At 48.9% G+C, this 12819-nt stretch overlaps 4 protein-coding genes across 4 annotated transcripts; all 4 read left to right on the top strand.

Moving 5' to 3' along the window:
• Window positions 1-425: 425 nt before the first annotated feature.
• Window positions 426-2437, top strand: PGRI_029460 (cytochrome P450; the record flags this gene model as incomplete). Its single annotated transcript, XM_040790659.1, has 5 exons — window positions 426-843; window positions 921-1103; window positions 1178-1302; window positions 1356-1583; window positions 1631-2437. 5 exons carry the CDS (start codon window positions 426-428, stop codon window positions 2435-2437), a joined length of 1761 nt encoding a protein of 586 aa, XP_040647612.1.
• A 977-nt stretch (window positions 2438-3414) lies between these two features.
• On the top strand, window positions 3415-4680 carry PGRI_029470 (uncharacterized protein; the record flags this gene model as incomplete). The annotated part of the gene is made up of 5 exons (XM_040790660.1): window positions 3415-3466; window positions 3522-3709; window positions 3806-3959; window positions 4007-4339; window positions 4415-4680. 5 exons carry the CDS (start codon window positions 3415-3417, stop codon window positions 4678-4680), a joined length of 993 nt encoding a protein of 330 aa, XP_040647613.1.
• Window positions 4681-5853: 1173 nt separating this feature from the next.
• Window positions 5854-10052, top strand: PGRI_029480 (Cytochrome P450; the record flags this gene model as incomplete). Its single annotated transcript, XM_040790661.1, has 16 exons — window positions 5854-5979; window positions 6039-6143; window positions 6196-6324; window positions 6386-6572; window positions 6636-6753; window positions 6878-6980; window positions 7037-7156; window positions 7209-7386; window positions 7445-7688; window positions 7751-7838; window positions 8033-8075; window positions 8709-8795; window positions 8888-9099; window positions 9163-9313; window positions 9391-9723; window positions 9787-10052. The coding sequence occupies 16 exons, from the start codon at window positions 5854-5856 to the stop codon at window positions 10050-10052; spliced, it is 2490 nt and encodes an 829-aa protein (XP_040647614.1).
• A 708-nt stretch (window positions 10053-10760) lies between these two features.
• Window positions 10761-12701, top strand: PGRI_029490 (FAD-binding oxidoreductase; the record flags this gene model as incomplete). Its single annotated transcript, XM_040790662.1, has 3 exons — window positions 10761-10964; window positions 11161-11568; window positions 11652-12701. The coding sequence occupies 3 exons, from the start codon at window positions 10761-10763 to the stop codon at window positions 12699-12701; spliced, it is 1662 nt and encodes a 553-aa protein (XP_040647615.1).
• Between the last annotated feature and the right edge of the window lie 118 nt (window positions 12702-12819).

Below are 12819 nucleotides of genomic sequence, written 5' to 3' on the forward strand. Positions count from 1 at the left end.
GTGTGGAGCAGCATTCTAGAACGGGACAAAGGAGGGATTGTGCCCTTACATTCAACCAGTTCTCACACCGTATAGTTTATGTCAACGGGAATGAATGTTCGGGTACCGATAATGCTATACTATGGTTTATGATCGTTAGAACAAAGCCCAGAGACAGGTGAGAAGGGATGCTCACATCAAAAATCGCCATTGGTATCCATATCCCTAGCTAGCAAAAGAGAACAGGTCACGTCATTCAACGTACCTGGTACTGAGTTTTCTACACCAGACTTTGTAATTGACTGGTGCGCCTCAAATCAGCGGAAGCTCTATGCCACAGTGCAATATCCCGCTGGATATTCAATTCAAGCCATCATACATCCGCGACCACGGGGTCCTGCTGTGTTGCCGAGAACATCTATAACAATCACACTTCAGCCATAAACATGGCAACCACGGTCAAATCCTGGTCACACGTCCTGCTAGATATCGCCGCAGGTATAGCCCTTCATCTTCTCGTCCTTCGACATGGGGAATGGGATTTCGTCCTACCAGTCATGGTTGTCAAGCTGATTGGTGTCTGCGTGCCGCTTTTGGCCATCGGGGCACTGTTGTTTCATAATCGAATCGATATCTTTTGGCCCTGGCTATCAGCAGTAAGCCTGCGTGCGTTGAGAGTCACTGGGAGCCTCTGCATGAGCATTCTGATATACCGATGGAAATTTCATCGGCTTCGGCGGTTCCCAGGACCCCTTGGGTCCCGGTTGTCGACCGCATACATCATGTGGAAATCTGGGACAAGTAGCAATGCCTTCGAGATGGTCGCGGAGTACCACGAACAGTATGGGGACTTCGTGCGAGTGGGTAAGTTAAGTGCCACAGTCTGTTTCGTTCGTCTTCTCCGGGCGGGGGATGTAGGCTAACTCGAGTCGCCTGCTTAGGCCCAGCGGAATTGTCAATCAAACATCCGGATGCTATCGCTGCCATCCACTCCTCCAAGTCGTCATGTATCAAGAGTCCGTGGTATGATATATTGCGGCCGCATCGGTCCGTGTTTGGGACGCGGGATCGAGCAGAACATCAACGTCGCAGACGTGTATGGGATCATGCGTTTCGACCTGCCGGTAAGTGTTGCGGTAAAAAGTTGAATATTGCCATAATTGTACTCCCTGACGCGCATATGTGTGGTGATGTCTAGCTCTAAAGGAATATGAACCCTCCATGCGAGCCTGCGTGAACCAGCTAGTCGAGAAAGTCAGCAAAAATGCAGCATCAGGTACTCCTATCAATATGACCGAGTGGTTTGGGTGTCTCATGTTTGATGTAAGAGCCGCCTCTGAATGTCGAAGTACTGCTAATCATTAGTTTACCGGCAGATCATCGGTGAACTGGCGTTTGGGGAAACGTTCGGCACTCTTGCCAACGAAAAGCCACATTACATGATGCAATATCTACACGACTCAAATGTATCCACCGGAATCATGATTCGCGCGGTGTGGATTATCATGGTTTTCCGGACCATACCAATCATCAATAGAGGATTGCAGCAATTCTTAGATTTCTCTGAGACAGCAATGGAAAAGAGACTGAAGGTTCCTTCCCCGGTACTTTTGAGACCTATTGGCGATGAACTAAGCAAACAATCATACAGAGAACTGATCAACCGCGAGACGTCTTTGCTTGGCTTTGGGACGACTTTTCTGCTAAATCACCTCAGACGATAGAAGCTAGGCAGAACCTGATCGCTGATGCTTCGTTATCCGTGTTTGCTGGGAGGTACAGTGGAGCTCGAACACCCCGATTTAATCGCTTTTGTGCGTGGGATTCTAATCTTTTTGGTGACAATAGTGACACCGTGGCCATCACGATGACGGGAATCTTGTACTATCTTATGCGTTACCCAGACTACCAAAGGCGGCTACAGGAGGAATTTGACCAGGCAGAAGACAGCCACGATGGATCGGACGTTCCGGACCTTGTCAAGTTACCGCTTTTCAACGGCATCATCAACGAGTCACTGCGGCTTCACTATGCCGGCCCGTCTGGGTTTCCCAGAATCACACCACCCGAGGGGATACGGGTAGGAGAAACATTCATTCCCGGCAATGTTAATGTCAAGGTCCCTTTCTATGCCGTATTTCGGGATGAGCGGAATTTCAAGCACCCCGACGAGTTCATTCCAGAACGATGGTACAGCCGTCGCGACTTGATTCACCATCCAGAGGTTTTCGTGCCTTTCCTGATGGGGCCATACAATTGTGTTGGTAAGAATGCTGCTCTCATGCAGATTAGATGGACCATGTATTCGCTTTTCAGCCGGTTTGAGGCACAACCGTTGGACAAGGACCAGCTCCAGAAATACTGGTACCAGCGCGCTGATGGCTTTAGTATGGGGCTTGGGCCTCTCTGGACTAGATTCAAGGAACGGCCAGAACAACGGAGCTCCACAAGTCACTGACAAGAGATAAGGACATATCCTGTGCGAAGTCTACGCGACTATGTTGTATCATACCCAATGTCTCTAATATCGTGGTCGTTAGGGGTTTAACCTTGGGGAGATGTTAAACATGCAAACAGTACAAACAGTACAAACAATACAAATTCTTCTACTCTTGCCTTAGGCATAATTTGTGAGAATGTTTGCACAATTTGCACAATCTTTTACATATTGGACTTCTCACAAATTGAACGTGGGATACATATCATTGTAAAATTTCCCATATTTAGTACACCGACACTTTGCCTATTGTCAATGCGATCTACGGCGTACGGAGGAGAACACTCTCAGCTCGCCACAAGATACCGCATATTCCCTACATGAGGTGACGCCGCACTTTCGGGTCAGGATTTGGAGATCGGGACACAACGTCGCAATTCTCGATAACCAAGATGTAATCTCTCATTCCGAGGGTCGATGGCTCTGCTAGTCGCTGATCCTGCATTGCACGCGCATACAGACACACACGCTTGGTAAACAAAACGGGTATGGAGTGCTCCGTAGATACTATCCATCTTCGAAGAAGCAAGTACTTCCCATGCAAGGGGAAGTCTGTCGCAACCCACGATTGTGTCTATGCGTCCATGTCACATTTGGCTTGGCTTTCTCATCCTGATTTGGAACTGAGGTCTCAGATCGTGACTGCATGCCCTCTACGCCTACTAATGGGCCGTGGAGATGCCCACTGTCATTGGGGGTATTCATCACGTATCGGTTGTTTTAAGTAAATTGAATTGTCGGTCTGAACTGGGGCCAGTTTAGTGCTCGTGCAGACAGACAGACCCATCAATGTTAGGAGTGCAAGATTCTCATTGGGCCTTTAGGGAAACAATATATATCAATGCCGAGACAGTGAATTTAAAGCTAATCACAACTGCCTAAATCAATTTAGCATCAGTCCAAGACGTCGACCTCATACCCAACCTGAACTAGTAGCCATGACCATCGAAGCGAAGGCGAAGAAAGTTGTCACGATATTTGGAGGGACTGGTAACCAACTTCCCAAACCTGAACTAAATTCTTTAGAAGTAGCTGACCAATACAGGGAACCAGGGCAGTAGTGTGGCACGTTCCTTGCTAGCACACAAGGATAATATCTTTCACGTCCGTGTTATCACCAGAGACCCTCAATCCGACAAAGCGCAAGCCATTGCATCACTCGGGGCAGAGCTCGTCCGGGCAGATGGAATGAATCCAGTCGAAATGGCCAATGCCTTCGCTGGCAGTTGGGGGGTGTTTATAAATACCAATTCGGATGATGAGGCAGGTTCTCCATCAATTTTCCCCTGCTCGGTCAGATATGTACTTACTGAGGTTGCATGTGAATAGGCCTTGAAGTCATTAGATGGTCCCAGTGACTATGACCTCGGCGCGACGGTAATCGATGCTGCAGAGAAATCAGGCGTCCAACATGTGGTCTATAGCTCTGGACCATCCATCACCAATGCTACAAAGGGCAGAATGCATATCGAAGGATTTGAGAGTAGGTAATTCCTCTACAACTATTGCTACATTTGCTGATCTCCCAAGCCAAGTACCATGTTGAGCAATATGGGCGCAAGAAAGCATTTGCTAGCTTCACTCCCATATTATGCGCCTCCTTCATGGAATGCTTCTTCTATGATCCCTTTGTGGATGCCTTTGGTGGTTTCCCTTGGAATCCTGACCCGGAGACAAATGAATTGGTCTTCAGAACCCCGCCATATGGGGGAAAGGGTGATATGCCCTGGGTTAGTTGTGAGGTCGATCTCGGGGACATTGTTCATGGCATCTTTTTGAATCCGTCCAAATACAATCAGATTCTGGTTCAAGCAACAAGCCAACAAATTGCAATGAGTGACATAGCAGCGTCATACACACAAGGTATGCCCATCTCCTCCTTGTCCTTTTTTCATAGGCGTCGAGTCTTTTCAGGTGACTAAGAATCATTACTTACAGCCACTGGAATTCCTGCTCGATACGAGGAGATGCCATCCTGGTCTAGCATTAAGCTCAACGGTACACGGTGCCGAATCGAGACTCGCCAAATGTTCTGGTACATGAACTCTTGCGGTGGCCGGTGGTTTGCAGAGCACGAGAGCGACATGTCGACCGCGGCGGTCTTGAAAGAATCTGCAATGGCAGCTCGAGGCCAAGTTGGAGGTCCTACTACATTTCAGAGCTGGTTTAAAAAGGCGCATCTCCTCAAATCCCAAAGTGTGTGATATTTCAGAATTGTGTCTGGCAGTTGAAACCCTCATCTCATGCCACTGATGGCTGGAAGGACGTCTCGACTGTGTTTACCATGTGCCATTCCTTGTATCCAGTGCTTAAGCAAAATATATGTCCTGATAGATATATAATCGAATTGTTTCTAACAAATATCTCGCGTTCTTGAAGTTTTAAATACGAAGCAATGAGTTATAACCTGCGTACTCAACAAAACACAGCATTGGCTTAACCCCCTAACCGATCTACTTGCTATTTAAATTCCGTGTTACAGTAGACTTATAGATGATGTGACGCAGACGCTGATAGAGGGAAAAAAGAATCTTCTTGTTATAGTGTTTTGTTGAAAATCGGTGTATCTATGCATTGGAATTATCACTCGATAATCATGTCACGGTAACACATATCCCAATAACCTTTATAAAGATAGATATAATCTATTCAACAGTCATAGGGCGTTTATCACAATAATGTATCTTTAGGGGTTGATAAAAGTATTCTATGATACAGTCGACATATGGTTGAGGGTGTTCGGGGGTAATATTTGCAACGAGGCCAGGCCCATTTTGCCTGCTATACTCCCTACTGACAGGGGTTGAAAACTGTACTATTGGTCTGGAGCCACGGTAATGATGCAAATCTGTGGCATTAAGCCCAGATTTTATGATCTTTGATCAGGACACGACCTCTAGGGCAAAGAAGGATAAAGCAAATAGGAGCTGAATTTCGTGGGTAACCCGTGGGTACTCATTTACGGGTTATTGGTTAGAAGCTGGTGTGTTTATGGGCTCAATGTTCCTCCATGGCTGTCGGAGTATTGTTCATGAGGCACAGCTCAGCCTTCGACTGCATGTTCCCACCGAGTATGCAAGGAGAATAATTTTTCATATAACTCGGGTTTGTGGCATTCCTTAGTCCCTGGCGTCTTGATGTAGCTTTCTAGCCCCATCTTGTGCGCCACTGAGCTGGAAAGGGTATGTCAGTGAGTGAAAGCTTGTCGCACGAATGAAGGGATTTTAGCGGTCAATGATCGCTGATCGACGTTTGTACATTGACCTGTAGACGTACACATCATATATAAATATATGCTAACTGATTCACACCTATTACACACCTCCTTTTCCCACTTTGAAGTGTAGAAGCTTATTTCTTCAGATGTCCATGCCAGTATGGATAGCCCAGGTATTCTAACTGTCGTGTACTCTCGCTTGGGACGTTTTCCAGAGATCAAAGCTGTCTGTGGCTTTCTTGCTGTCTGGGCGCTTTTTCGCTGGATTCGCTACTATCGCTCATGGGTATGTGTCCGAAGATGCCCCCTCGGTATCACGACCATGGCTAAAAGACGCGTTAATAGATTAATCTTCCCACTGTTGGGCCTAAGGGTTTCCTGGCGTCTAGATGGTCCGGGCTAAAGTGGCCCGCAAACTGTGACCAACTCCTTAACGAGGGATATGTCAAGGTTCGTTTGTGGCGCGGAACATAAAGCAGGAAAAAGCTGACATGATTTCAAGCATGGCGACTATGCGTTCCAGGTACGGACTCGGGACAGGTGGGAGGTGTGTGTATGCAACGACGACATGGTCCGCGAATACCAAGTCCTTTCTGATGAGTATGCATCTCTAGATGCAGTCAGTGAAGATGTAAGTTCTTCTTGTCACCAGAGACCACGAAAGGGGAATTCTGACATACTGATGTCCACAGCTCTTTCAGACCATGTACACTTGCCCAGGCGTCGCGGACTCACTTAAACATGTGCCCGTGGCGGCTCTCTCAAAGGCTGTGGTTTGGTCCAGAAACCGAACAACGGGGAAGCATTCCACATACTTCCAGGAGTTGGTTAAGGAGCAAGAATTTGGGTTGAAAGCTGAACTTGATGTTTCTTCAGGTGGTAAATTGCCCCCTTGGCCCGCGAAAAGGTGTAGCCCCGGCTAACATTTACATGTGCGGCCAGAATGGACCGAGTTCAACTGCCTCTCGGTTGCACTTGCGCTGATGCTACGAATGATCGGCCGAGTGTTGGTCGGCCACCCACTCTGCCGGGATCCAGAGGCCATCTCGTTGTTCATGAGGTACGGCTCAGCCGTCCCAGTCAGTGGATATCAAATTTCGTGGTTGCCGCGTATATTAAGACCGTACTAAATCCCCCAAATTTTGCGTTTGAGACAAAGTTGATTTAACTAACTATTTGCGTAGCTTGTTGGGTCCTCGTTTTGCCGCTTCCAAGATGCAAGTTGAGCTAAGCACTCTCATAGTCGAAGACATGATGCGCAACGCCGATGCAAATGATGACCAGCTGGTCCGTATCTGACACCTGAGCATCTCCCTATGCGATAATTCTGACATTTTACACAGACGCTCGCGCAATGGGTTTGGCGGTGGACAGAGCGAGAAACGCCCGGCGAGTACACCCCATTCGACGTGGCTGGATTGCTAGTATCATCTATCTTCGGTGCAGTGCATACAGCTGGCTCGGTAGGGACATTCCCGCATGTGAATTAAATTGAAGATGCTGATGGCAACTCAGGTGCTCACCAAGTCCTTCTATGAGCTCACTCAACGGCCGGAGTATATCGAAGTTCTTCGCAGCGAAGTTGAACAAGCCATGCGCGAACATGGAGGTGTCGGCAGGGAATCCATCGAGGCCATGACAAAATTGGACAGTTTCATCAAGGAAACCATGCGCCTACAACCTGTCGGTCCAGGTAAGTTCACAGCGCATTCACTTTCTACCAACCATGATTACCTGACACCTTCCCACAGCCGCAGTCCATCGAGTCATGAAGAAAGACTATACCTTCAAGAATGGGGTAAAGCTACCGAAGGGGACATTCGTCTTCGCCCCAAATACACAGCTACATATGGATGAGCGCCTTTATGACCAACCGGAAGAGTTCGATGCGTTGCGATTCCACAAACTCGGGCAAGTGTCGGGAAAGCCAAATAACTACAAACTTGCCGGCTCCAGTCCCAAAACGCGTCAGTTTGGTGACGGGAAGCACGCATGGTCAGTTTAACCCCAGAATTTATTTACTAGAAGATCCGCGTTCCGATACTGACTCGTCATAGCCCCGGGAAGCAGCTTGCTGCTGATCTGCTACGTATCATCATGGCCCACTTCCTGCTCAACTTCGACATCCGGAAGTGCGATGAGGACGTAAGCTACCCGCCTATGGAGCAGCGAGGCATGTCGATCAGGCAGCGCAAGTGTTCAGCATGAAGAATTAGGATAAGGAGCTTAGCTTTCTACCCGCCGACGAGAATAGCACTTGTACTATGTCGAGATGCTGAAATCAGTGAACAGGAGTCAACCCTTTTCTAATTAGAGCAACTGACAGCTAATGGCATTAGGCCTTAGGATATCTCATTTCTGGGCACTTAATTGTGTGTTGTGGTACGTTTGTATTAAAGATATAATATAGAGCACTTTGTCTCTGCTTTTGACAGAAATATTTTCGGGAAGTTGAGTCGCATCGAGACTAAAAATAAGTTTGTATATAATACGCATATCGGCGTATAAGCTCGGTATCTTCTACTACAAAGTTAGTGATATGCAATATCAGTGTCATCGGCGCTAGTAGAGAGTTACATGGCCAGCTGCTGCACCAGGGCCTCATAGGGCTGTCTTTCTCTGCACTCAATAACACTACATACATTACACTAGTTGTGGCAAAGCAAACTCGACACGTCACGTTCTGCACGATTCTGAGCTGTAAATGCGGTGAACCCAGACTCTCTGTCCATACAACCAAAACTTAGAGAAGTGGACATGCCAAATTGTGGCCCCTTGCGGGACCATTGGCTAACTATCGATGGCCCGATCTACAGAGTGGTCATTCCAATCTTGAAGCATCCTTTTGGCTCTAGCCAGCCACTTTTGCCCTTGCCGAATACCCGCTGACCAGCCCATGATGGGGTGTGCGTGTTCATACGCGTTGGCCAGGTGCGAATAAGGCCTCTCTTCAACCTATTGAATAGTTAACAATTTTCCAATACATCTCACTTCATCTAGACTTTTGGTAATCAGGCAAAAAGTCTCTGCTAATCCCGTTCTTTCAAGACGCCATGACGATTCCTAGCCAGCGCAAGACGATCACCGTGGTCGGAGCTACCGGTGAGCCACACTCATCCCATATTCCGTTTGGTTTCATTGGGGGCTTTGTGAATATCACTGAGGTTGTTCCTAACACGACTCGGCGTGGATAGGCAAACAGGGGGGTTCAGTTGCCAAGTCGCTTCTCCAAAACTCCAAGTTTAATGTGCGATGCCTGACTCGAAATGGGTCGTCGAAAAAGGCAAGCGAGCTTCGTGCAATGGGGGCAGATGTCGTGCAAACAGATGGCTTTGACGAAGATTCAACCCGCGATGCAATCGCTGGTAGCTGGGGCATATTTATTAACAATGGATACTCAAATACGGTATTTCAATCTCTTCTACCTCCGAGGAGTCGACGAGGAATGACCCCAATTGACCATCAATAGGACGATGTGAGAGAGGGCCGGTATGAACTGGACTTTGGGAACCGCATTCTACAAAGCGCTGCTGCCGCTGCAATCCCGCATGTTGTTTTCAGCTCCCAGCCATCAGCAGAGGAACTCACCAATGGCAAAATTCGCACCCCCATTTTGGATGGTATACATAAGCTCTCCCAAGCACCCATCGAGATGATGGGGCGTTGGTTTCCAGATATGCTGACCGATTCGCAACAGTCAAGGCATGGGGCGAGACATGGGGACGAGCAAACCCAGCCTTTACCACCTTCACCCCAATCATGTGCTCTTGGTACATGGAAGACTTCCTAATGCCATCATTCTATCAGGGGTTCGGTGGATTCCCGATGAACAAGGATTCCGATGGACTATTCACATTACGCAGTCCATTGATCGGCGGTGGTGAGAGGGTGCCTTGGATATGTATCGATGAAGATTTTGGGGACTTGGTTCATGGAATCTTCCTGAACCCGGTTCGTTGGAATCGTCGCACTGTCCAAGCCGTTGGTGATATCCTGTCCTTTGCGGATGTTGTGGACACCTTCGCCCGAGGTAGGACGAATCCTTTTGCCCATCCCTTCTGACGCTGGGGCTATACTAACATTATATTTACAGTGAGGAAGCAACCGGCACGGTTTATCGGACACGAAGACCCTGAAACGTTCCCGGCTTTTGAGAAGCCCGAGTTGAAAGAGTCCAAAGATGTATTCTCGTTCTATCAAATGCGAGATGGCGAGATATTTGGGTGTGGAATCACCGAATCTCAGACCTCGGCCGAACTGAAGAGAGCGGCTACTCAGGCTAAAAGGTGCTCTGGGGGCCGGGAATCTCTTATGACATGTGCTGAATGGTTCGCAGACGTCTTTCCACAACACGCGTAGTTTACAATTTATTCTACGTTCAGACAACCCAATTTATTTTCAGTCAACGGTGTTCATGAATATAATATTTAACATCTAGTCATATAAGGATATAGCCATTGAGAATGATTTAATAAAAGCTGGTGACTATGAACGGCCCAATTGGTACTCAGCCCCTATAAGATGTGGGACCTGCCCCCAAGCCAGATGCCCATAGCCCCCGACTTCTCTGTTTTATCAACTATGGTAATAGTAGCCTATCAAATCATTACCGACAATGCATATCTCAAAATCAGGTTTGCAATCGAATGGTTACGTGATAGCTCTACTATTGAAATACATAGGAACTGCAACGCGATAAGAATCGAGGGGTATCCCTCGTGTCATTGGATTCCTTACGCCTACATTGGCACCATGCAGTGGTACCCTCTCGATTCTTGTCCACCCTATCCCCTTGCTTCTTTTCGCCTATCGGTTTTATGGTGGAGATGGTGGGGGGAAGAGGCGTTATGTATGTTCTTTCCTGATACTGGGACTCAGCTACGCCCGCCTTAGCCCTAGCAAAGGCCTGCACTCTTTTGGGGCCGCTAGTGGGTATTAAAGATCCAAATTCTTGACTACGTGCCCAAAGTGGTCCACATTATCCTCGGTCGCAATTAATGGCATTCTGGTTGGCTGCTGTTATTGTGCTCCTCGCCCTCGGGCTGGGGCCTTACTTGCCTGATACCTATGGGTCTCAATGCCGGTGTGGACCACAGGATAATTGCTGGCCCTCACCGGCGGCTTGGAGTGCACTCAATGACACCGTCGGTGGTCATCTGGTGCAGTTACGCCCAGTGGGAACCGTGTGTCATGAAGCACAATACTCCAACGGCTCTTGCAGTGAGCTCATTCAAAACTTTCGCAATACTACATGGCGTGTTGACAATCCCGGTAAGTTTAATCCGATGCTGTGGAGTGTCCGAGGAAACTGTCATCCATACTGACCAGTCGCCTTTTCGCAGCCGCGTTACAGATACACACATGGGAATATTCGCGCCCACAGAAGCAAAGCTGTCACCTTAGTGACCCCAAAGAACTTGGCCTATGTGCCCAGGGACGCGTAGCACGCTACTCTGCTTATGTACAGTCCGTCTTGGAAGTGCAGGAGGTGGTCCAATTTGCCGCTTCTAATCGCCTGCGGCTCGTCGTTCGCAATACTGGCCACGATCTGGCAGGTCGTTCATCGGCCCCCAACTCCCTACAGCTCCATACCGCTGGTCTTAAGGGTATCCGTCATGTTGAATCGTTTACTCCTCAGGCTCCCGACGGTCTGTCGATTCCATCACAGGGTCCGGCGGTGACGGTGGGGGCCGGGGTACTCACAGGAGAGCTCTACTCCGCAGCTGCAGAGGAAGGATATACGGTTGTGGGAGGAAGCTGTAGTACTGTCGGTATTGCGGGAGGTTGGATGCAAGGCGGTGGCTATGGTATTCTCACACCGTCGCGAGGCCTCGGGGTCGACAATGTGTTGGAGGTCGGCATCGTCACAGCACAGGTAAGTGACTGATCGGTCATCCCTACGTCGCAGGTGATGGACTTAGTTCGCTGCAATTACCGCTGACGTATTGGGGATTCTAGGGCATCTATGTTATAGCAAACCCGTACCAAAACCAAGACCTCTTCTGGGCCGTTCGTGGGGGCGGCGGGGGCACGTTTGGGGTCATCGTGCACGTCACGTTCCGTACCTACCCCGATGTACCTGCAGTCGTCTCGAAGCTGAATATTTTCAGTCCCCATGGGCCGGACTCTGCCTTCTGGGACACTGTTACCGATCTGCTCCACACGATCCCTGCCCTTGTCGATAGCGGCGACGCTGTTCAGGCTTTTGCGATGCCAGTCCTTCCTGGCAACCAGTCATTCCTCACTATCGAGTCCTATCTCATCGATGATACTCGTGCAATTGGCCTCAATGTCCTCAATGAGCTGCGCACACGCATCGAGAAGCGTGGATTATCAGTGGAGTCATCCGATGAGTCCTTCGATCGATTGTCCACGTATCTTGCGGTTCCTAAAGGCTTAGACCAGGCGGGCGTGGGAATGATGACTGCGTCGCGACTGGTTTCGCGTGATTTGATGACATCAATCAAGGGACCTTCTCGAATTAGCCAGACGTTAGCAGAGCTCAGCTACGGACCTGGAGACGTGCTCAGTTTTGAGGGGACGGCCGGTGGGCCTGCGGTCCAGCGGAAAGACACAGCAGACAGTGCAATCCATCCATCCTGGAGATCTGCATTGATGTCTCTAACTCTGGGTCGCGGCCTACCATCAGAGCCGGATTGGGACGCCTATGACCGTATTCAGAACGAGCTGGTTATGACACAACTTCCGGCGCTTCAGTCCCTCGAGGAGGGGGCGATGGGAGGCTACCTGGGCATACCATTCCCATATGAGAGCAACCCTTCTCACATATTCTGGGGACCCCACTATGACAAGCTTCTGGCACTCAAAAGACGCTGGGATCCTGATGATTTGTTCATAACCCGATTGGGGGTGAACTCGGAGCGGTGGGATGACGAAGGCATGTGCCGAGTAGATTGGAAGCAGCGTTACCTAGGGCAGTATTATAATCTTATAGATCGGGTGCAAGCGTGGACAGGACAGGTGGTACCCAAAGTCTCGCCAGCCTGATTGTACAGATGTAGGCCGTTGGGCGCTGGCCTCATGTTCAAAAATAGGCAAACATTTTAGTTCAGGCAGTGGAATATGGTGACATCCTTCTTTCGGATTCCACCAACGCTTATATTAC

Source organism: Penicillium griseofulvum (assembly GCF_001561935.1).
Source record: "Penicillium griseofulvum strain PG3 chromosome Unknown contig_80, whole genome shotgun sequence".
Classification (NCBI taxonomy): domain Eukaryota; kingdom Fungi; phylum Ascomycota; class Eurotiomycetes; order Eurotiales; family Aspergillaceae; genus Penicillium; species Penicillium griseofulvum.